Source organism: Thermobia domestica, chromosome 8, assembly GCF_964235325.1.
Source record: "Thermobia domestica chromosome 8, izTheDome1.hap1.1, whole genome shotgun sequence".
Taxonomy (NCBI): domain Eukaryota; kingdom Metazoa; phylum Arthropoda; class Insecta; order Zygentoma; family Lepismatidae; genus Thermobia; species Thermobia domestica.
The window spans coordinates 193,656,137-193,679,247 of record NC_137461.1 but is presented as its reverse complement, the minus strand read 5'-3'; the positions used below and the strand labels follow the sequence as shown (position 1 = coordinate 193,679,247).

Sequence of the window (23,111 nt, the reverse complement as noted above, 5' to 3'; positions counted from 1 at the left end):
TTGGTTAATTTAACAAAACAAAATTAAAAATGAAAGCGTAAAACTGAAAAGTAAAATTGTAAAAGCAAAATTGTAAAACTGAAAGAGATATATAATTGAAATCTAATACTGTAAAATTAAAAACAAAAAATATAAAACTAAAAACAAAAATACAGAACTAAAAGAAAAAATACAAAAATGAGAATAAAATGTAAAAGGGAAAAGTAAAATTGTGAAATAACAAAATAGGAATTTAAAACTGAAAAATAAAAATGCAAAACTAAAAAATAAAAATGTAAAACTAAAAAACATAAATTATGAGTAAAAATTCTAAAATGGAAATCAAATATGTAAAAGTGAAAAAAATGTTAAACTCAAAAGGAAAAATGTTGCAAATATTAAGAACTTAAAATGCAAAAGTGAAAAATAAAGGTGTATAGTCAAAAAGAAAAACTAAAAGTAAAATCAAAAATGTAAAACTGAACACAAAATTGTGAAAGTGAAAACAGGAGAAACGTAAAAGTAAAAATTTACAAGTAGAAACTAAAATGGAAAATTTTAAATTAAATAATTCAAACCTAAATGCAAATTCGAACGTAATTTGTCAACTAGTGTTTTCGAGTTAAAATTAATATCATATATAGAATATCAATTATTTAGGGAACACCACACAATAATTTCACGATTTTTCTATTGGATATTGGATATTTTATTAGTTTTCAGCCATCTATTGCAGAGAAAATTATCTGCTACAAATCAAAAAACATTGAGACAATATATCTTTGACTTTATAACTCTGTTGTCAATTCTCTTGACGCTAGCTTACATCCTATGTCAGATAAATTGGAAACATAATTCCAACCTCAAGGCTGTAGTGTTTCAATGATTCTTTTGATTTGTAGCAAATACTATCATTGCAATATATTGCTCGCTAATCACCTGCATCCATGTTGCATAAGATAGCTAGCAAATATTTACCCACGCCTTCACCGCAAATCTAAAGACCCACAGAAACAAAGAAATGCCATTAGCGTATGATGCTATCAAGTTATTTCAATGCAAAGTGCTGCAACATATAATTAGTATATTTAAAAGCAATGCATGTCACGTGATATAATAAAACCAATGATTTTATACTTAATGGATAGTAATAATAAATTAACGCAAAATACTAAATATTATTTTCAAATTATTATATTATAAAAAGGTTTAAAATTGGTATAAAAATTATAATATAATCAAATATCTAATACTCATATATATTCGTAATCAATATTGCTATATAAGTGTGTTTGTAGAGTATGGAGGTAAATGACGACGTTGTATCTCACGATTCGCAGTCATAGAAATAAAAAATGAATGAGTCTTTGGACGCTACGGGAAATCACTGAAGGTATACTTGCATCCCAAACGGTAAGAATTTATTTTAACTGATTTTACACCTAATTTCGTTTTTTAATCCTTGTTTCACAAGTTAAAGAAAATAAAAAATAAATAAGCAGCCACGGCTTTCTTTAAACATCTATAAAATAAATTTATGTAATAAGCAAACATAAAATCATACTTAAGTTACTTTAGTAAAAATCATTTCATATTTACAAAATTTCAATCTAAACATTAAATAAAACTCCCGTATATAATATATCTCGTAGGTCATACCTAGTCTTGAAAAACTCAAAGGTTCAACTTGGGAAAAACGGGACATTGTGTTAGCTTTTTATTTTCCTTATAGCTTGTTATGTTCTTACATTTCAAGTAAATTTCTAAGTATGGAAAATACTTTAGGTGTAAACTTTTGAAGTCTTGAAAGAAATTTGAGGGGATTGATTCCTCAAATAAGACCTAATGACACTAGTGATGCAGCTCTAATTTGTAGGGCGTAAAACGATGCGACTCTCAAATCATCTGTCAAGATTTTAGCCAACTTGACAAGAATTGTTACATGTAAACTCGGCAAATTACCTTGATGTTTGAATCGAAAAAGGACTTTCCTTGTTTTCAGTTCTATTTTTGATAAATATTGATATGTAGTTTTGCTTTAAAATTAGATTTACTTTTCTTTACTAGATATTCAATTTTATGAGAACGAAATGCTTAATTAAGAGCTAGTATTACAAAGGGGATTATCATAAGATAAAGATATAAGCTAACACTAACTGCAAACTAAGTATATCAGTTGCAAGCTAGCACTACTTCAAACCTAAATATACAGTATATGTGCAATTGAAAATAAATTTTAAAAAATTACAATCATAATGAAAAGCGAAGGAATAAATTACTGCAATTAAATAAATCGATGACATTAAATCAACCCATAAATTCAACCCGCTGTTGCTGAACATATACCAAAACCATCTAGTTGCATTCTTATCCTGGAATAAGAGGAATTCAATTAGAATTATTGTAGAAAACTTAATACTATATTAAAAATACATTGACGTGAAAGCTACTAAAGAAACATGTTTACGTCTTTATCATTTCAATATTATTGCACAAGATTAAAAAATGAAGCACCTGCAATTGCAGATATAGAAACTTCGAGTACTGAATTTATTTTTTAAAGATTTGGGTTGCAAGCTAATGATATATTACAAGTAAATTAAATTCTAAGATAATGAATAGAAATATAATCATGATTGTACCGTACAGGATTCTTCACATTATAAGGTTAAGTACTGATGCCCTGCACTGTAAGAGCTGTCAAAATATTAATTTGAGACATACTGCCTCTTAGTATTCAAAGATATCAATTCCATTGAACTGGAGTTATCCTCAAGCTACTCACGAAATGTGCGGTTAGTTTCGTAAAATCCTGCTTTCAAAGAATTTTTCCCTAAACACTGTCTTACACGTGAGTTAAAATACGATATTTCCTCTGATTTGAGTCCAAGTAATAGACGATATTCAGAAAACAGAAACAAAGCTTATGGCACGTTCCAGGAAAGATAATCGAACATATTTTCTAGTAAGATGTGGCAAATTATTTCTCTAGCTCTAGACTCGTTTCACCGCAAGCAATGGAGCCCAATGAGAAGCCTCAAAGAGGTCTATGCTTCATGAAAATCGAATAATTCTTAGAAAACTTATCATTATATATCTTTACAAGCAGAGATGAACTAAACTCAGAAGCTCCTGGCGTGCTAAGCCAGGATAACTTAGAATAACTTAAATAACTTAGAATAACTTGTTTTCTATAGAAAAATAAAATGGAACATTGACACAAAGTCGTACTCGTACATCCATGAAAATCAATTATTATGAACCCTGTGAAGATTATAAAATATATATTTCCTCTGCTGTTATTTGATGGATCAAGACGAAGTTTCAATTTAAGTTGAACATAAAATAGGACACATAAATACATTTTATTATTCACGTAGTTTCCAGTGTAGCCATGTAATAACTGTACATTGATACAAAGTCATACTCGTACTTCCATGAATGTAAATTATTATGAACCTGTAAAGACTATAAAATACATATTTCCTCTGCTGTTATTTGAGGAATCAAGACCAAATTTTCAGTTTAAGTTGAACATAAAACAGAACACATAAATACATTTTAATGTTCACCTAGTTTGCAGTTACTATGAAATAACTTTAAAAAATCGCAAGAAGGGACATTTTTAGAGAAATTTTCTTAAATATCCCTCAATTATTTTTCCTTTGTAACCAGAAATGTCTCGTTCATTACGTAAACTGACAGCCTACACTCTTAGAAATCGATCGAGGTATAAGTTGTTCGAGTGTTGCACTGATTGTCGGAACATTGACACTAAGTCGTACTCGTACTTCCACCAAAATCAATTATTATGAACTCTTTGAAAACTATAAAATACATATTTCCTCTGCTGTTATTTGAAGGATCAAGACCACATTTTCAGTTTAAGTTGAACATAAAACGGAACAAATAAATACATTTTATTGTTCACCTAGTTTGCAGTGTTGCTAAGTAATAACTAAAAGAATCGCAAGAAGGGACGTTTTCAACGGAAATTTTCTCAAATATCCCTAAATTATTTTTTCTTCGTACACAGAAATGTTCCGTTCATTACGTAAACTGAAAGCCTATAACCTTACAAATAGATCGAGGTATAATTTGTTGCACTAACGGTCTGATCTACGATCATTTAAAGAGATCCCATCGATGTCTGTAAACATATACAGGTGCTAAAGGGTTAAGGGCTCCAGGACCCAGGTGTTGGACTTATATGTTGGCCAACAACTATTTGTTGATTCTAAGGACCCTAAGGAACATTTCTAATATAGTAACAAAAGTTCCCTAAGTGGAGGGAGTTATCACCCTCTTGGTCCTTGGTCTATCGTATTAACACTAAGTAAAGAAACTTCTCATGATGAATGATAAATCACCAAAAAGAGCGAATAACTGATGTAGTCACTAGGTATGCGATGTTAATTTTTAATCAAATTATTTTAAAGAAAATCTTTTTTAACATTTGTTCAAAGCATTTTTACTTAAATAATACAAACTCGTCAGCTACATGAACCATTCTCTTCATGCACATACGTAATACTAATTAGTCATTCTTCTAGAATGCGTAAGAGAAATAAGTAATGTACCAGATGCATGTTTTAGAAATTACCTGCAACTCTTCAAAGCTTTCAAGAACAACATTTTGGCCTTTCAGTGCGCGAATTGTTGGAAGTCCTTGCATGGTAGTTGTTAAATGGAAAACTTCTGGAGCATTAGCTGGAAAATACACGTATATTACAACTAAGTGTAGTTAAAACCTACATTAGAAATACTTAGGAATGGTTTACAGCAATACGTTTTGAAGAACTATCGAACATCTCACATACTGTACATATGAAGATTAATTTATGGTCATGTGAAATGCCCTCCTAATCAAGCCCCTTTAATAGAAAATACGGATCGTTTAACTCAGAAAATCATCGATTAAAGGATAGTAGATTTCTAGATCTTATAAATTTCTATTTGCGTAGAAATACGAATGAATTCAGTTTACTGCATAAAAAATGGGTATGCTGAGAAAACTCAATATTCTGTAAAATTAAACACTACGTTTATTTACACATACGATCAACTTAAACTAATTCATAATGATCATAAGCTCTTAACAGAATTAATAGAAAAAAAGTACTATCAAGATAAGACGAAATTGTGGTAATAAGATATACGTGGTAATAAGATAGAAGTAATAAGATCAAGATAAGACGAAATTGATAAGACGAAATTGCAGATGTGAGAGCTCTCAAAATGATATCGTTCACACTTGAGTGCTGTGATTGTCTACCTGAGCTGCTCTTGCATGATAAGCCATGTAAGCCTCTCTTATCGACGAGAGCATTACAAGCACGACAGCGATGTGGTTCGCAAATATCTGCTCTTAATCGCAAAGCTGTAGCTATGCGAAAACTTTCGTTGCTGAGATGTAGACCAACAGAAGATGACGGTAGAGCTTGAAGTCATGCACCGTTTTCAGGGGATGAAACAGCGAGGAATCTGACCTTATCTTCGATCTTATGAGTTGATTGTATTAATGAGGAAAGATTATGTTTTACTATGGGTTCGTCCCAGGCTGATTGAAGATTTCTTTTCTCGTTAGCCGGGGGAGCAGACCCCATTAAATTAGACCAATTGTCGATGCAGTTTTGTACCTATGAATCGGTGTCCAATTCGACTTCTCTCTGTAGCAGAGTTCCAGTTAATTGACTTGAGCCATAAAAAGAAACAAGAAATGACGGCTTAGCAACATCTCTGGCCGGACGGATTCCGAGACCTACATTTTTTACGTGTAATGATGCTTGTAACCATGATTCATTGCTTAGGGTGCAGTTGAGGATAGATTCCAATCCTGTTTTTATAGTATCGTCAAATTTCTCCGTAAGTCCTCTTCACGCCAGGAAGGAGAACATCGGAGGAAATACTGTAATCTTGGTATTGACAAAGAGGCTCGCAATAAATAAAACGCTGAATGAGCTGAGATATTTGATAAGCGTGACAAGAATAACTCTAATTTCAAAATCTTCTCTACCAATATTTTCATCCGGGCTTCTGGTGATAGAGCTGCGGAGATGTAAACCAATGGATGTTGCCTGTGAGCGAATGTTGTCTAAACTATGAAGTACTGCATCAGCATTTCCGGCTATGGTCCCGTCGTCGAGATACCACACATTCAACTCTGTGTTTATATTATTGACAACTGGTTGGAGGGTCAAAGCAAACAGTGCTGAACCTAGGGGGTTGCCCTGCTGAACGCATGATTTCGATAAGTTGTAGAGAAATTTCTGTAAAGTGAGAGGAAGTTCTGTAAAATTTCCACATTATCCAAATTTACAAGGTTACATGTAAAAAGAAAATTGAGGTGGAAAAGATTAGAAGCTTAAATTGGCATATGGAAGTTCAGTATGCTAACTAGTGGACTACTCGAGTATTGGCAAGTGGAATTGATATTAGTGATTTTTATATCACTCTCTCTTCTAGTGTGATCTTTTGATTATTTTGTTTGTAAAGCTTGTAAATCACAATGTTGGTCCATTCTCTACCGAGCTGTACATTTTTCGAAATATCTAATTTTCGTGGGCGATATTACGATCTTGTTCGGCGAAATTATTGCAAAGGGTCATGTAAAATTACTATTTTCCTTTTATCAAGGAAGTAATACCATCATCCGAGAAACTACAGTAAGTTCAGAAGAAGGTATCACGTATGTGGAAGCTAACATGTAATATACCATTTATATTATATATTATATATGTGTTTTGGGTGATTCAAAATAGTATGGCCTTCAGCAACTATATTTATAAGTGTAAAGTGAAAAATGATTGACAAGCTAGTTACGTTTTAATAACTTACATTGTTTCTCAGAGAGAATCACCGCTATAATTAACCACGTGGAGAATGAACAACAAATTTGTGCAGTATGAGTGCGAAATTACACTTTTACCATGCTGCATGATCACCATACTTTCTGTGATCAAGTCAAATTTGATCAGTTCTGTGATTTTCTGTGATCAGCATCCGTTACCATTCTGTGGCGGTTTCAGCATTAAAGAAATTGTATTGCATCCTATTTATCACAATCGAAGGTTTTGTGCGTCCACTCCAAGAATACCCAGGTTGTTTTAAATATAAGCGGCAATTTTACAGTCTTTCAGTATCCACTTTTTCATGTTTGTACTATTTAGTCTACTATCATATTAATACAAAACAGTAAGCCGTAATGCGAGTTACCAAAAACTATACTGGTCAGATTTTAAAAGTTTACTGAAATAAAGTACTTACACTTTTCAACTTTCTTGGATCCCTCAGATGCTGCACTGTAGAAGAGATGAAGGAAATGTACAACTAGAAAATACACTATTCCAGGAAGTATGAAGCACCAACTTAACACAGAAATAATTACTAGTATTCCAATAATGGTCAAATAACACTGAAATTAGTAAAACAAATAACACAATCAGGCGTGTCAGTAATTCTCTAAAGAAGCAGACCTGATTTAAAAGTAACATTGTGCTTTAACTACTATTGCTTGTTATTATAAAGTAATATGATCAAAAGGCTAACGTTTTTGAGGAGGTTCCTACTGTTGAATACTTTCTGGGTAAGTCAATTGAATCGTGTCAAATGTTACCGTTCCTGTGTAAAACGAGAAACTTGTTTGAAATACCGTATTTACAGCCTACGGCTCGCGCAAATTATGTATAAACTTCACTGCTTATACAGATATATATATTTTATAAAAGGAACATGTAATACATTATAACCAAATTTTTTAAAAATAAATGTTAACTGATATAGCTTGATATCAGGGTGCGCACGAATTGTCATACCATTCAAGTCCCCCCTAAAAATTTTTGATATTATAGATTGAATATTGAAAACACATATTCAGATACTTTTGTTCATGGAAAATTTTGTAGTAACAGAAGTCAATAACGGACTGAAATGAATAAAAATGAAATAGTTAAGTTAAATATCCCACGATTGAGAATCGTTCTATAACTTGCCAGGAAACAGCAGCTTGCAAGATTTCGGATAACGACCTGGTTGGATGTAGAAGGTGAAAGTTTATATATATATATATATATATATATATATATATATATATATATTTGGTCTAGGAATTAATTCGTGCGGGTGGACAAGAGATGGCGCAACGAACGGAGCGTCCCACAGTTCCGTGTATCCACACATGTGTTGCAAACCCCTGTCATCGCGTATCGTTCGTAGTATAGGGCAGTGGATTAAGGCGTCAACAACACCAGTTTGTAGTTAAGTGAACATGGCGCAATTTGTGCCTGATAAAGAGTTTTTGCGGGGTGTCCTGCTGCATTACTTTAACATGCAGAAAAGTGCGACTGAAAGTCATCGTATTTTGGTGGAAGTGTATGGTGACCATGCTCTAGCTGAGCGAACGTGTCAGAAGTGGTTTGCACGGTTTAGAAGTGGTGATTTCGGCTTGGCAGACCAAGAGCGAGCTGGACAGCCAAAAAAATTTCAAGACGAAGAATTGACAGCATTGCTCGAGCAGGATTCGTGTCAAACGCAGGAACAACTTGCAGCAGCATTAGGCGTTGATCAAACAACAGTCTCCAAACGCTTGAAAGCCATGGGAATGATTCAAAAGATGTCACATTGGGTTCCACATGAATTGAAAGACAGAGACGTTGAAAGACGAAAAACCATTTGCGAATTGCTGCTTCAACGACAGAGCAGAAAGGGGTTTCTGCATCGAATTATTACGGGTGATGAGAAGTGGATCCATTACGAGAACCCTAAACGAAAAAAGGCCTGGGTGAAACCAGGTGAACCAGGTCCATCACAACCAAAACGAGATATTCACTGTGCAAAGGTTATGCTGTGCATATGGTGGGATATGAAAGGTGTGGTGTACTATGAGCTGCTGCAACCGGGTGAAACTATGAATGGAGAACGTTATCGACGACAATTAATGCGTTTGAAGCAAGCTCTGGCCAGAACACGACCAGAATGTGAGAACAGACATGATAAACTTATTGTTCAACATGATAACGCTCGCCCACATGTCGCAAAACCGGTCAAAACCTATTTAGAAAATGTCGGATGGGAAGTTTTACCCCACCCGCCGTATTCACCAGACGTTGCTCCTTCGGACTACTACTTGTTCGATTGCATGAACAACGATTTGATTGGACAGCGGTTTACTTCTTCAGAAGATATCGAAACATAGGTCTCTGACTGGATCGCTTACAAGGATGAGGACTTCTTTCGCCACGGAATCCGTACATTGCCTGACAGATGGGCGAAAGTGGTGGCTAGCGATGGACAATATTTTTCTTAAGGTATTTATGTATTTTGTGTTTGTACTACAGCTTCAATGTGTGCGTACCAACCGCACGAATTAATTCCTAGACCATATATCTTGCAGAAACGAAGAGTCTGGTTACAAGAGAAGGACATTTTCATGCGCACTTTCTTATAAAGTGGGATCCTTGCAAACAGGCCATTCACAAATTATATTTGAAGCAACTGCCTTTGCGTTGGAGAAGAATCGACGACATTTGTCAAGTGTCCGAACACCGAAGAACGTTGAAGTAGTTTGAAACGATATGAAGTCCTAGCAGAACAACAAGGAGGATGGCTGCTTTATTATAAATATTTAGTAAGTCAATCCAAAGAGTTATCTAGTTTGATTTTCATTTATTTATTCCCTAATAGAATGACAACTATTTACAAACTAACGACAGAGAATCAAAGACGAAGACTTCGGTTTTCTCTTTGTGGTTTGTGGAAGATCACATTTTGCACAACATTGAGATGTACGTATTTTCATTTGAATAATGTGTTGAATAAGTAAACTTTTCAATTTTGGACAAGTGGACATCCTAATTACTTGATGAAGTTGAGAATTATGGAGAAAGAGTCAGTGTGGACATTTCAACCACGGAATTATCGGATCTTTCTTCTTTCATTATACATTAAAAAGAGAGTAGTACAAGGACATGTTGAAGAAAAGTTTTATTCCTCAGCTCTTGCCAACATTTCTCCTTTGCACATACACGCATGATGTACCCAGTCCACACACTACAAACGTTTTTAATATTTTGTAAGAAACGTTTAAGATGCATGTAATGTCACATCGTTTCCTGAAATTTACGAAGATTTCAGAACGTGCCACCACGGATATTAATCTATGTGATTTCTTTTTATGGAAATTGTTAACAGATGTGACATACGTAAGGTAACCTGGAAATTTAACACAACTCAAGGGCTCTTACCGTGCAGCTGTACCGTTCAATTTCGAAAGACATATGACGGGGCGATGTAGCAAAACGTTGTTGTAAAACAAAATAGAGGACAAATTGAAACATTCTGTACTAAACTCACTTTTCATGCTCAAACTATTAACTATTAGTTAATTTTGTGTATTTCGATGCCAAATAAATGTTAATAAACAAAATGAATGGTATGGCATTTCGTGCACCATCCTGTATGTTGTACAATGAACTCATAAAGCAAATCTATATAGAATGCATTACTACCATAAAATTCATGCCAGTATATAAAACTTACTACCAAAAGTACATAACATTAATATATATATAAGTAGTATAAAAATGTATATTCTGCACCACTGACCCTCTACCCACTTTCTCAGTCCCTCCTGAAGCAGACAACGAATTTCCCAGTGCCGCCTGACACACTATGCCGGAGGACACAGGGAGGATACGAGAAATCGAGCACATTGAACCGTCCACCCACGGTCTTTTACGACCTCCATTTTAGGGGTGTATTCATTCCCTTTTATGAGCACTTTTTAGGGGGTGTACTCGTTCTCTTTTATGAGCACTTTTTAGGGGTGAACTCGTTCCCTTTTATGATCACTTTTTTTCCAACCCCTATTTGACCATAGCAGAGACTACGAACACATATAGCAGAGCAGATAATACGAAACATAGCTGGGATGTATTCATTCCCTTTTATGAGCATATTTTCCAACCCCTATTTGAACATAGCAGAAATTACACTGAGACTATGAACACACAGCAGAGCAGATAATACATAAGACTCGTTCCGTTTTATGATCACTTTTTTCCACCCCTATTTTAACATAACAGAAATAGCAGACAATGAGCACATTATAGCAAAGACTTTCAACATTAACACTTCGTTCTCTTTTTATGAGCACTTTTTTCAACTCCTATCTTCCAACGGCCTATTTAACATAGCACATATTACATAAGACTTCGTTCTCTTATATGAGCCTATTTTTCCACCCCTATTTGAACATAGTCCATTTTAGGGATGAGAGAGAATAATGGAGATGTACTTGTTCCCTTTTAACCCTTCTAGCAGAGACACATAGCAAAGGCGGTGTACTCGTTCCAACTTGGAACCGGCAATGGCGGAGTTTAAAAAAATAACAAGACTATTTAACAAGTCTGGTTAATCTCACTGAAAACCGTATACCCCTAGCTGTACCAGTGAGCGAACAATTGTCGATTATTTGAAATTTTGGCAAAAAAAATGGTCCACCCCTGTCGTGGCAATGTTAAATTTGGCGACGTCGAAATCCATAAGTTCCGAAGCTACTATCGCTGTTGGTAATTATAAATCAGCCCAACAGATGGCATAAATGGTTGATAGTTTTGCTAATAGATGGCATTGCCGGCAGATAGGAGAAAAGAATGATTGATTAATAATTCTGCTGAATATCTTTTTATTCAGAGATTTTTGTCTTTCCAATTGTAGCGCAATTGGTAAAGGAAGCAATCTAAAGAACAGAGATTCGGTCGATAATGTAGATTCGAATCCTGTTCGGAGCCGTAATAATTTATAACTTTGGCCGGGTTATAAAGGATTACATCTCCATAGATTGTTGAATAAAAAACTCTATCTCTCAATTGGGAGATGAAGAGCTCCAATGCCGTGCCATGGCAGGGGGTTTCAGTGCCATAGTTGCGACCTGGCCCCCAGGCAATCATCTCCCAGTTATGAGAGATAGCGTTTCTCCGAGAGGAGTTTTGCAAAAATTTACAATAAGTTATTAGGAAAAAAGACATGTTATTATAGTATAGTTACAAAAATAAGGGACAGAGAGAGCGGCTTTGATTCATTAGAAATGCTATAAACAGTGAACGTTAAGAATAATAGCTTAATGAAAAAAAAACACTACTTGGTGTTCTATAGTTGGAAGCCCCAAACATTACTTGGTGATCTACAGCGTTAAGAATAATACGTTATTAGAAAAAAATCACTATTTGGTATTCTATAGTTGGAAGAGTTTACATTAACGATAAAAAATGGATTCAAAGCAACAACAATGTGGTATGTGTAATAATTGGATTACAAAGAAGAATTATGGCAGACATATGAAACGTATTCATTCATTATCATCACCAAGTAATATTGTGAAAAGACAAAAAAAAAAAAAAAAAAAAAGCTAATCAGGGGGTAAAGACTGCATTCGAGCGTACCCTTAGAACTTATATTTTACCAGATGAAAATACTGAATACTATTTATGTGACACACCAACGTTTTAAAAGCGTATTAAGCCGCAATGTGAATCAATTATAAAAGAAGCTTTGAGTATTGATCATTTAGTTAAAGTCAATTGCAGTTTAACCACAAGATTTATACAACCTTCATCACCAGATGTTACAACAAGTTTTCCTGTTGTATCCGGATATCAAGTAATCCAACCGATTGATGATATCAGCAAAAAACTGGATGAAATATTCCAGGACTTATGTCACTTTCAAGAGGAAATATGTATTCAGAAATCAGGCTGGAGTCTATGTTCTGAGCCGGAACATAAATTAAAAATTGATGTTGATAAATATATTCCATTGAGAGCATCAAGTTATATAGATTTGCCAGATTGGATTAAAGCTAAAAAATGCGTACTTAATATAAAAAATAATGATAATAATTGTTTTGTATGGTGTGTATTAGCAGCGTTACATCCAATCTCACGACAAAATCATCCTGATCGTGTGTCTTGTTATGTTCAATATCAAAATGAACTCAAAGGTATATTTGAAGGTATAGAGTTTCCTATTGCATTAAAAGATATTGATAAGTTTGAGAAACAATATTATGAGCATACTCAAAAGACTATTTCGGTAAACGTATATGGATGTGACAATAATATTTATCCATTACCTGTTAGTGATGTTAGCGAACAATGTGATTTACATGTTGATCTGTTTTCTTAACTCACGAAGATGGTCGAAAACATTATTGTTTAATTCGAGATTTTTCACGTTTAGTTCATAGTCAATTAACGCGTCATGACCGTAAACCATATATCTGTCGACGATGTTTTCAATTCTTCAATACACAAATTAAATTAGATAATCATTTGGAGCTATGTACAAAGCATAAAGTATCACGACTCGAAATGCCTAATTTTGGTGAAATACTTAAATTTAATAAACTTGTGACCACTTTAAAATTGGATGCAATAATTATAGCAGATTTTGAAAGCATTTTGAAACCAATTAGCGGTTCTGATAATAATCCTGATATATCGTATAGCCGTCCTATTCAGCATCATGAGCCTTGCAGTTTTGCGTACAAAGTGTGCTGGAGTGATAATACACCAACGAAACCTGTACTTTACAGACGAAATAAAGACGATGATCGATCTGCATCCGATGAATTTTTGTTTCGCATAGAAAAATGAATTATACAATATTATTCAACGGATTCACGATAAAAAACAAATGGATGTATTGACATTTGAAGAAGAAGAAATGTATAAGAAAACCACTGAATGTCCTCTATGTTGTAAGCAATTTACATATGAAAATTACAAAGTTAAACACCACAGCAACCTGACAGGTAAATATATTAGTCCTTTATGTAATAATTGCAACTTACAAGTAAAACGGCAACATAATTTTGTGCCTATATTCTTTCACAATTAATCAGGATATGACAGTCATTTATTTGTAAAAAAAATTAGGGTGTATGCCTGGAAAGATCAATATAATACCACAAACTGAAGAACGATATACATCATTTTCAAAATATTTCACTTTTGGCAATCAAACTGTAGAGCTTCGCTTTTTAGATATGTATCGATTTCTGCCGTTTACTACATCTTTCTTTGGGGTTGATAAAATCGATTTAATCACTCGTAAGGGGGTATTTCCTTACGAATATATTACATCACTTAATAAATTTGAAGAAGAGGAATTACCCCCGAAGGAAGCGTTTCATAATACTTTAACTGGGGTAATAAGTAATGAAGATTATTCGTACGCTCTCGCAGTATGGTATAGATTTGATTGCAAAGCACTGGGTGATTATCATGACCACTATTTATTAAGAGATGTATTACTTACTGCTGACATTTTCAATAATTTTCGAGATGAGTGTATGCTAACGTATCAGATCGATCCAGCACACATGTTTACAACACCTGGATTAGCATGGAATGCTATGTTAAAATTTACTAATATTGAACTTGAATTGCTTTCAGACATAGATATGTATATGTTTTTAGATTTGAATATTCGTGGGAGAAGCACACAGTGTTGCCAAAGATATGCAAATAGTATTGAAAATGATTCTTGGATTGCGTATTTTGACGTAAATAATTTGTATGGATTTCCAATAGCGGATTATTTACCATATGGAGGATTTCATTGGGATACATATCCTGAACAATATACTGTAGGAGATATCTTAAGTTGGTGTATAGATAAGGAAGAAGGGTGTTTTCTTGAAGTAGATTTGATATATCCAAAACATTTACATGAGATACATAGTGATTTTCCGATGGCCCCCGAAAAAAAAATTAAAAAGTTAATGTTAACCTTAGATAATAAATCCCATTATATGGTTCACTACCGACTTTTACAATTTTACATTTTACAAGGTCTTAAACTTACAAAAAATCATAAAATTTTATGGTTTAAACAGGCTCAATGGATAAAATCATATATTGAACATAACACAAAATTACGAGCACAAGCCACTACATCCTTTGGTAAAGATTTTTATAAACTTATGAATAACTCACCCTACGGTAAAACAATGGAAAATGTAAGAAATAGGGTTGACATTCAATTGGTATCCGATCGACTGAAAGCTCAGAAACTTTTAGCATCACCTCGTTTATAATCTAGAGTTATTTATAACGAGGATTTGGTAATGTTTAACATGGAGCGTTCGAAAATTAAATTAAACAAACTTATTTATATTGGTGTTGCAATTTTAGAATTATCGAAACTTGCAATGTATAACTTTCATTACAATGTAATGAAAGCAAAATATGGTGATAACATCAAAATTATGTACACAGATACACCAGATATTTACAGATAATTTATACAATGATATGAAAGAAATGTCTGATTATTTTGATACTTCTAATTATCCGGAAAATTATGCTTTATATAGCACAAAAAATAAGCAAGTTTTAGGTAAAATGAAAGATGAAGTAGGGGGACTCCCCATTATAGAATATGTTGGGTTACGTGCTAAAGTATATGCAATTCGCACTAAATCTGATAAAGAAATAAAAGAATTAAGGGTATAAGAAAAAATGTAACACGTATGATTTCTATCGAAGATTTTAAGGATTGCTTAAACAATAATCGAACTATTAGAAAGAAACAAGCACAGTTTCAATCTAAAAAACATGAAATCTTTACAGTATCTGTTAATAAAATTGTTTTAGATCCTCATGATGACAAGCGATGTATCCTTAATTGTAACATTCATACATTGCCATGTGGACATTATCAGTTACCATTGAAATATTGTGATAAGTGTAAAATGTAAAAATAAAATCTTTTTTTAAAAGAAGTTTTTCAATCGAAACAGCATAATGATAATCAATGTAAAATATGTAAATAATATTTTAGGAGAAATATATAGAAGTGATGTCTTATCAGAATGGAAGAAAAAATATTGTAAATGGATTACATAAATCTGCTAGAACACAGTATGCTAGAATTCCTGTTATTACCAAAGGTATTCACGATTTATGGCAGGCAGATCTTGTAGAAATGAATAGTGGGATATTAAAAGGTCTAGCAAAAATTAATAAAAATTATAAATATTTATTAACTGTCATAGATACCTTTAGTAAAAAAGCATGGGCGGTGCCTGTGAAACAAAAAACTGGTGAACATGTTGCCATAGGTTTTGAGTCGATTTTAAAGCAAAATCAGATAAGTCCTAATTATCTTCAGACGGGTAGAGACAAAGAATTCTACAACACATACTTTACTCAATTAATGAAAAAATATGATATTAAGCATTATTCTACATATACTGAAATAAAAGCTAGTATTGTCGAAAGATTTAACAAAACATTGCGTAATTTAATGTGGAAACGCTTTACTTTACAAGGCAATTATAAATGGCTCGATATATTACCAGAATTACTAAAACAATATAATCATACTAAACATAGCACTATCAAAATGAGACCTGCAGATGTAACCAAAAAACATGAACAGGTTTTATTATCAACCGTGTATTGTAAAAAATTTGCTTCCTTTAAAGGAAAACCAAAATTTAAAGTGAATGATTATGTTAGAATAAGTAAGGCGAAGAATCAATTTCAAAGAGGATTTACTAGTAATTGGACGACTGAAATCTTTCAAATAGCTAAAGTATTCCTGACAAATCCACCGACCTACCACTTAAAAGATAGCAAGCAACAACCTATACAGGGACGTTTTTATGAACAGGAATTAATGAAAACCAAATATCCTCATACGTATTTGATTGAAAAAGTTTTGCGGAAGAAAAATAATAAAGCCTATGTGAAATGGTTAGACTTACCGAAAAGCGAAAATTCTTGGATTGATTTAAAGCATACTCTATTGAAAAAAAGGAAAAGTCAAGAATTTATAGGTGAAGCATGTCGTCACAAGTATTTCTTGTAGATTTTATAATTTCAAAAGGTGAATTTTATATTTTAAATTCTAGCAACACTGTAAATTTTCGTTCCTTAGTTAAATTGTCATCATCATCATCACGAGGTCTATCAGTATCACAAGTAAAAAGTATATTAAATCAAATTTATTCTTCAACAAACTCTGTGTTTTTATGTAAAGGAGAAAATAAAGCAAAATATTTAAAAACGTTATTTAAAATAAATGTGATATATCTATAACATGGAGTGGAAAATTCCTTTTACATGTATGGTAGCAGGTCCTACAGGCTGTGGAAAATCATATTTGTTAAAACATTTCTTGACCATTATAGTAAATTATTTAAAAATATTGTATGGTGTTATGGTGAATGGCAGCCGTTGTATGATACTGTTTCAGGCTGCACGTTTAAAAAAGGTTTACCTCAAAATAATGAATTTCAAGCACACAAAGGTCCACATCTTGTAATTATTGATGATTTAATGCGTGTGTGTGACCATCGGATTGTAGATATTTTTACTAAGGGTAGTCATCGTAGAAATATAAGTGTAATATTTATAACACAGAATATTTTTCATCAACAAAAAGGAATGCGGGATATTTCGTTAAATTGTCATTATATTGTTTGTTTTAAAAATCCTAGAGACCAATCTCAAATTAATTATCTGGCACGACAATTGTATCCAGGTAATACAAAATTTATTCAAGAAGCATATCAAGATGCAACTCGAATTGCACATGGTTATTTACTTTTTGATTTATACTCCTGATGAGCAGCGAGTTCGAACATATTTGTCTTTATTACTTACTAATACTCGTTTTAAACTAATTCCAGTAACTTTGAACGACAGGGACACGAACACAGATGCATCGAGAACATATACAATTTCAAAGGATCTCCCACTGGGAATTAAACACGGGGCCGCGAGAACTGAACTATCTGAGGAAGTGATGATGGCGTGGGTCAATGAAAACTTGACCCTCTCTGACCCACCACCCACCATGACCCACTCGGTCCACCACCCACTATGACCCACTCGGAACCACCACCCACAATTACCCACTCTGACCCACTACTCACCGACCCGCTGCGACCCACCACCTACCAATACACATCTCATCAACTCTTACACATGATACACAGCCTTTTTTCTACTGACTAAAGAGTTTATACTTGTAATAGTAAAAACCAGCTTGTGAAATTCTAACTAATCGGTTGTGAAATTCTAACTAACTACGGTCACTCGCTCAAACAACGGTCTGTTACAATAACGGTGGATCTGACCTTTACGATATAAAATGGTAAAGTGTTTGTCATGGGCCAAATTTCGATGAATTTCAATTAAATTATCATAGTATAATTATTTCCTTGTTGAATTATCCATACTTTTCAGTGGAAAAACGCATGAAATATGAAAGTCCCAAATCAAGGTAAGTAAACCAACGTACAGTCCAAGCTTAACATTTCCGTGTATTAAGAGTACATTACAAATTTTATGTTTATTTTTCTCACAACTTTATTGCTTGATTGGCCTTGCCCTAAACATCCCATATAATTAATAAACATAAGCTTCAGCAATTATTATAATAGAAAACGCATGGTTTCTGTTTCTCAATTTGATTGTGAATTTGTTTCTCATCTAATATCGATCATCTTCAGTTATTTTTACAAACCAACCCACTACCCCCTACAATATAAAGAAAGTGTCGTCCCCCGCTCATAAAGAAGAATTTTTAAAAAAATGCTATGAGACGTTATGTTCATTTTCAATAGAGAGTTAATATACTATATTTCAGGTCCGTAAGTTTAACGGCTTGTGGGATACTCATTTTTCCGGATCCCCAGTATCCCATTAAGATATTATTATATTGAAAGTGATATGATAACATCCCAGTTTGGATTAAGGCCTAACTATATACCAAAAGTCATTTCATTTGACTTTGCAGTTTGGCTGTGATGATCAAGCACACATAGTTACATCCAGTTTTATATAATAATTGATATATTATAGTGATTCAAAAATGTATTATTTCCAGTAGTTAGCTCCTCTAAAAACTCACAGGCTGTTTATTTTGAAAGGCAAGTAGTAGTAAAAATCCTATTGCTATTATTGCAATTACAAAAATCAATGTCCAAAAATGGCGGAAGTTCTTATTTCACTTACAAGAAGAAGGCAGAATTTGGTAAGTGAACTTCGGGGCCATTTTTTGCGAGTTGGTAATGCACATTTAAAGAATTAATCCTGCAAACGGGGAGAGCGCAATGGCCAAAAATAACGGAGAAAAACCGTCTTAAAGCTTTTTACTCGCTGCATATATTGTACGACGCACACATTTACCGGCGTGACAAAGTGAGGAAAATCTTTGACTCATGGGTAAAGGGTTCCGGGTTCGATTTCTGTTCGAGTCATCCATTTTTTTTTTGCTTCAATCAATAAAGTAGCCATTTGTAACTATAAGTAAAAATATTAATTCACTATATGTTTGTAATCAATAAAACAATATAAATTGTCAAATCTCTTGTAAAATCTTTCAATGTTCCATGTTAACTACGGTAGGGAAAAAATTTAATCTATTCCGTAAATATTATAGTTACCGCAGTCGTTGTGTAAAAATGTTCTGGACGCTTCGTGTCTACACCTGTAGACAGTGTGCGATTTACAAGGGGAATGAGGAGGAAATCTCCTTTGGTTATAGCAACATCCAGTATTAGCAAAGGGGATTTCTCTCTCAACTCCTTTGTAATTCGCAAAGTGTCAACAGATATAGACACGAAGCGTCAAGAACATTTATTACACAACGACTTTCCTTGCCAGTGGCGTATTTAAGGGGGGCGCTTCCAGGCTTAAGCCCCCACAGATATGTTATTTTTACTATATTAAAGTAAATGAAATATTTTTGAGAATTTTCACATTTCCAGGACTAAAGTTGGTATAGCCTCCCGAAATAAAATCGTAAATACGCCACTGGTCGTAACCATAATATAACTCGTGATATCAGTATAGTTACGGAATAGATTAAATTTTGTTTGCCAGTTAACATGGAACATTGAAAGATTTTACAAGTGATTTGAAAATTTCTATTGTTTTATTCATTATAAACATACGGTGAATTAATATTTTACTTATAGTTACAAATGCCTACTTTATTGATTGAAGCAAAAATAAATGTAAGACTTGAACAGGAATCGAACCCGGGACACTGCACATAAGTTACAGATTCTAATCACTCTGCCACACCGTCACCTGGTAAACTCGCGCGTCGTACGATGAGTAGAAAACTTTAAGACGGTTTTCCTCCGTTATTTTTGGCCATTGCGCTCTCCGAGTTTGTAATATTAACTGTTTAAATGTGCACTACCATCTCGCAAAAAATGGCCCGAAACTCTGCCTTATCCTTCTTAGAGATCCTAATCTCAGCTAAGTAAACAGAAACAAATGAAAAAGGAAGGGTAATGGAGGCCTTGAAACTAAAACGTAGACAAATTCACCAGTGTTCAGAAGCATATTTTTAAAGGACGCTCGACCCCAGCAATAGGAGCTAAATACGCGGTTCTGATTAGTTGAAGTTATCTGTTTCTCTCCACCTGCCATGAATATAGCAGAAATGAACTATGTACTACTATCGGTCTTCGTGGCCAAGACTGCTAGCACAACTGCTTAGTAATTATAATTACTTTCAGCGCGGGTTCAAAATCCGCCTCAGACAAACTTTTTAAATTCTTATATTTTATTTTTTATTAAGTTTCCATAACACGATTTTTATTAAAATATGATAAATAATACTCAAAAAGTGATTTACTTACGTTACGCATGCAGTTTTGCTACACGAATCCATAGTATAGGTAGTAGTAGTAGTAGTATTAGTAACAACGGGTCAGAAGCTCCGCAGGGCTCGTTTTGTTCCTGCTTGATTGCCATGATATTACTTTAACCTCAGCTGCTTCTTCAATTTTCTTCTTCTTTAATTTCAACAAAGTGACAATTTTCTTCTATTACTATAATACACAATACATACACTACAAGGTTTGGACAATCGCAAACTGCAACCAATCAGTAACGTGTAGTTAGTTCCTATGGCTAGGGTCGAGGGTGAAATAAAACTATACTGTTCAGAAGATACTGTCTACAATGCAGTAAGTAGAGTGGGTCGGTAGTGGGTCATGGAGGGCCGCAGTGCGTCATGGTGAGTCACAGTGGGTCATGATGGGTGGTATGTTGCAGTGGGTCACATGCTCTTGACCCTCGGCTCACTGATCCACTAAGAAAACTCGACCCACTGACCCACCGACTCAATCCAACTTTGATCTGAGGGTGGAGTACTTGGTTCGTTCCAAAGGCAAGTAAGGTTGAAGTGGACAACATCGTGCTCGTGGGTTTTCTCGGGACACTCCAATTTCCGCCCATTTTCATCTTCCACTAATTTGCCCATCATAATTCACTTGCTTTAATCACGGTCTCCCTTAACCTAACAAGCATAATCGTGGGATATTAAACGCAAAGATCACGGAATATCAAAATTGCTAATAACAATATGTCAGAAGTGCCTAAAAGACGTGATGAGTTACAACGAAACTTTGTGTAGGGACAATACGCAAAAAATAAACGAATAAGCGTTTTTTAATTTTCTGTGGAAAAAATGGTTTTAGTAGACAGAAGCCCCCATTCAAAATTTTGAAATTTGACGCCCGAAAATCAAAACGTGGACCGAAGCAAAAGAAATCGTGCACAGATATTTAGACCCGAAATGAAGGAATATGTGTTTCATATTTTCCTGGAAAAAAGGTTGGGTGGGCACGGATTCCTGAAAATGTTTGATCATATGAAGAGTTGCAACAAAACTTTGTGTAGGGACAATACGCAAAAAGGAAAGAAATATTTGTTTTCTTTTTCATTGTCTGCGGAAAAACTGTTTTGGAGTGAAAAAAAACCCTACTCAAAATTGTGAACGTTGACGCCCTAAAGGCAATAAGTAGTGGATTGAAGTGAATGTAATTGTACACTGATATTGTATACCTAAAATGAGGAAATATGTGTTTCGTATTTTCCTTTAAAAAACCTTCCAAACCTTTCATTACGAATTATCTAAAGTGCTAATAAATATAAGTTAGTCAGAAGTGCCTAAAGAAATGGAGGATTGCAACGAAACTTTTGTAGAGACAATACGCAAAAAATAAGCAAACGTGTTTTTAGCTTGTGCGGAGAAACAGTGTTGGGGCGAAGGCCTCTTCCGCAGAAAGTAAATATCGTAGAAGTACGGGAAGGAGTGGGTCGAAACAATTGAAATTGTGTGTAGATATTGTATATGTAAAATAAGTAATTCGTGTTTCCCAATTGCCCCCCCCCCCTGTAATCTATTTCGTAAATATATTGATATCACGAGTTATATTATAGTTACCACACTCACTGTGTAAAAAATATTCTTGACGTTTCGTGCCTACATCTGTTAACAGTGTGAAAATTACAAGGGGGATGAGAAGGAAATCCTCTTTGGTAATACTGGATGTTACTATAACCAAAGCAGATTACCTCTTATACACCTTCTATTAATCAGCGAAAATCTGTCTTCAATATTGGGGGGACGGGTAAGACCGTTCCCATATTTTTTAAAGCGATGTTCAATATATTTATGATGTTCAAAGACAATACTGTGGAGTATCAGGAGAGCAGAGTTGTCTTCAATATTGCGAGACGGGCCGATTTGAGGCTTATTCTTTGGAATATCAATTTCATGTCTTTTTCCTTTGTGGCAATCAGACACAATTCATCATATTTCTCCCCAAAAAACACATTTCAAATCGGATTTTTGGGGGCACAATTCCTCAGTTCCATGATTGGAGGGGACATATCCCCTCATCCCCCCGTGCCATTTGTGCCAGTGCTTGTAATACACACACACTGTCAACAGATATCAATATAATAAGTATTTACGAAATAGATTATATTTTGCTGCCAGTTACCATGAAATATTGAAAGATTTTACAACTGATTTATATATTTATATTGTTTTAATTCATTATAAACGTATGGAAGACTAACGTTTTACTTGTAGCTACAAGTGTCTACTTTATTGGTTGAAGCAAAAAACAAAAAGAAGTTGACACCAGCAGGAATCGAACCTGTAACCCTTAGAACGTAAGTCACAAATGTTTCTGACTCTGCCACGCCATCACTTAATAAATTTCCGCAACGTACGACCAATGCGGCGACTCGAAAACTTTAAGATAGTTTTTCTATGCTATATTAGGCCATTGCGCTCTCTCAGTTTGT

At 34.1% G+C, this 23,111-nt stretch overlaps 1 protein-coding gene across 3 annotated transcripts in view; it reads right to left on the bottom strand.

The window, feature by feature from the left end:
* Positions 1–23,111, bottom strand: part of LOC145693400 (putative multidrug resistance-associated protein lethal(2)03659) — a 309,144-nt gene that overhangs the window by 19,394 nt on the left and 266,639 nt on the right. Inside the window, exons 17-19 of one of the 3 annotated variants that reach the window (XM_081769366.1) lie at positions 7,246–7,393; positions 4,583–4,689; positions 2,228–2,351 (exon numbers count right to left, since the gene is read on the bottom strand). In XM_081769366.1, the coding sequence (XP_081625492.1) occupies positions 2,228–2,351; positions 4,583–4,689; positions 7,246–7,393 (379 nt within the window). The remainder of the gene's footprint in view (positions 1–2,227; positions 2,352–4,582; positions 4,690–7,245; positions 7,394–23,111) is intronic. The other 2 variants (XM_081769367.1, XM_081769368.1) reach the window with 2 other exon arrangements.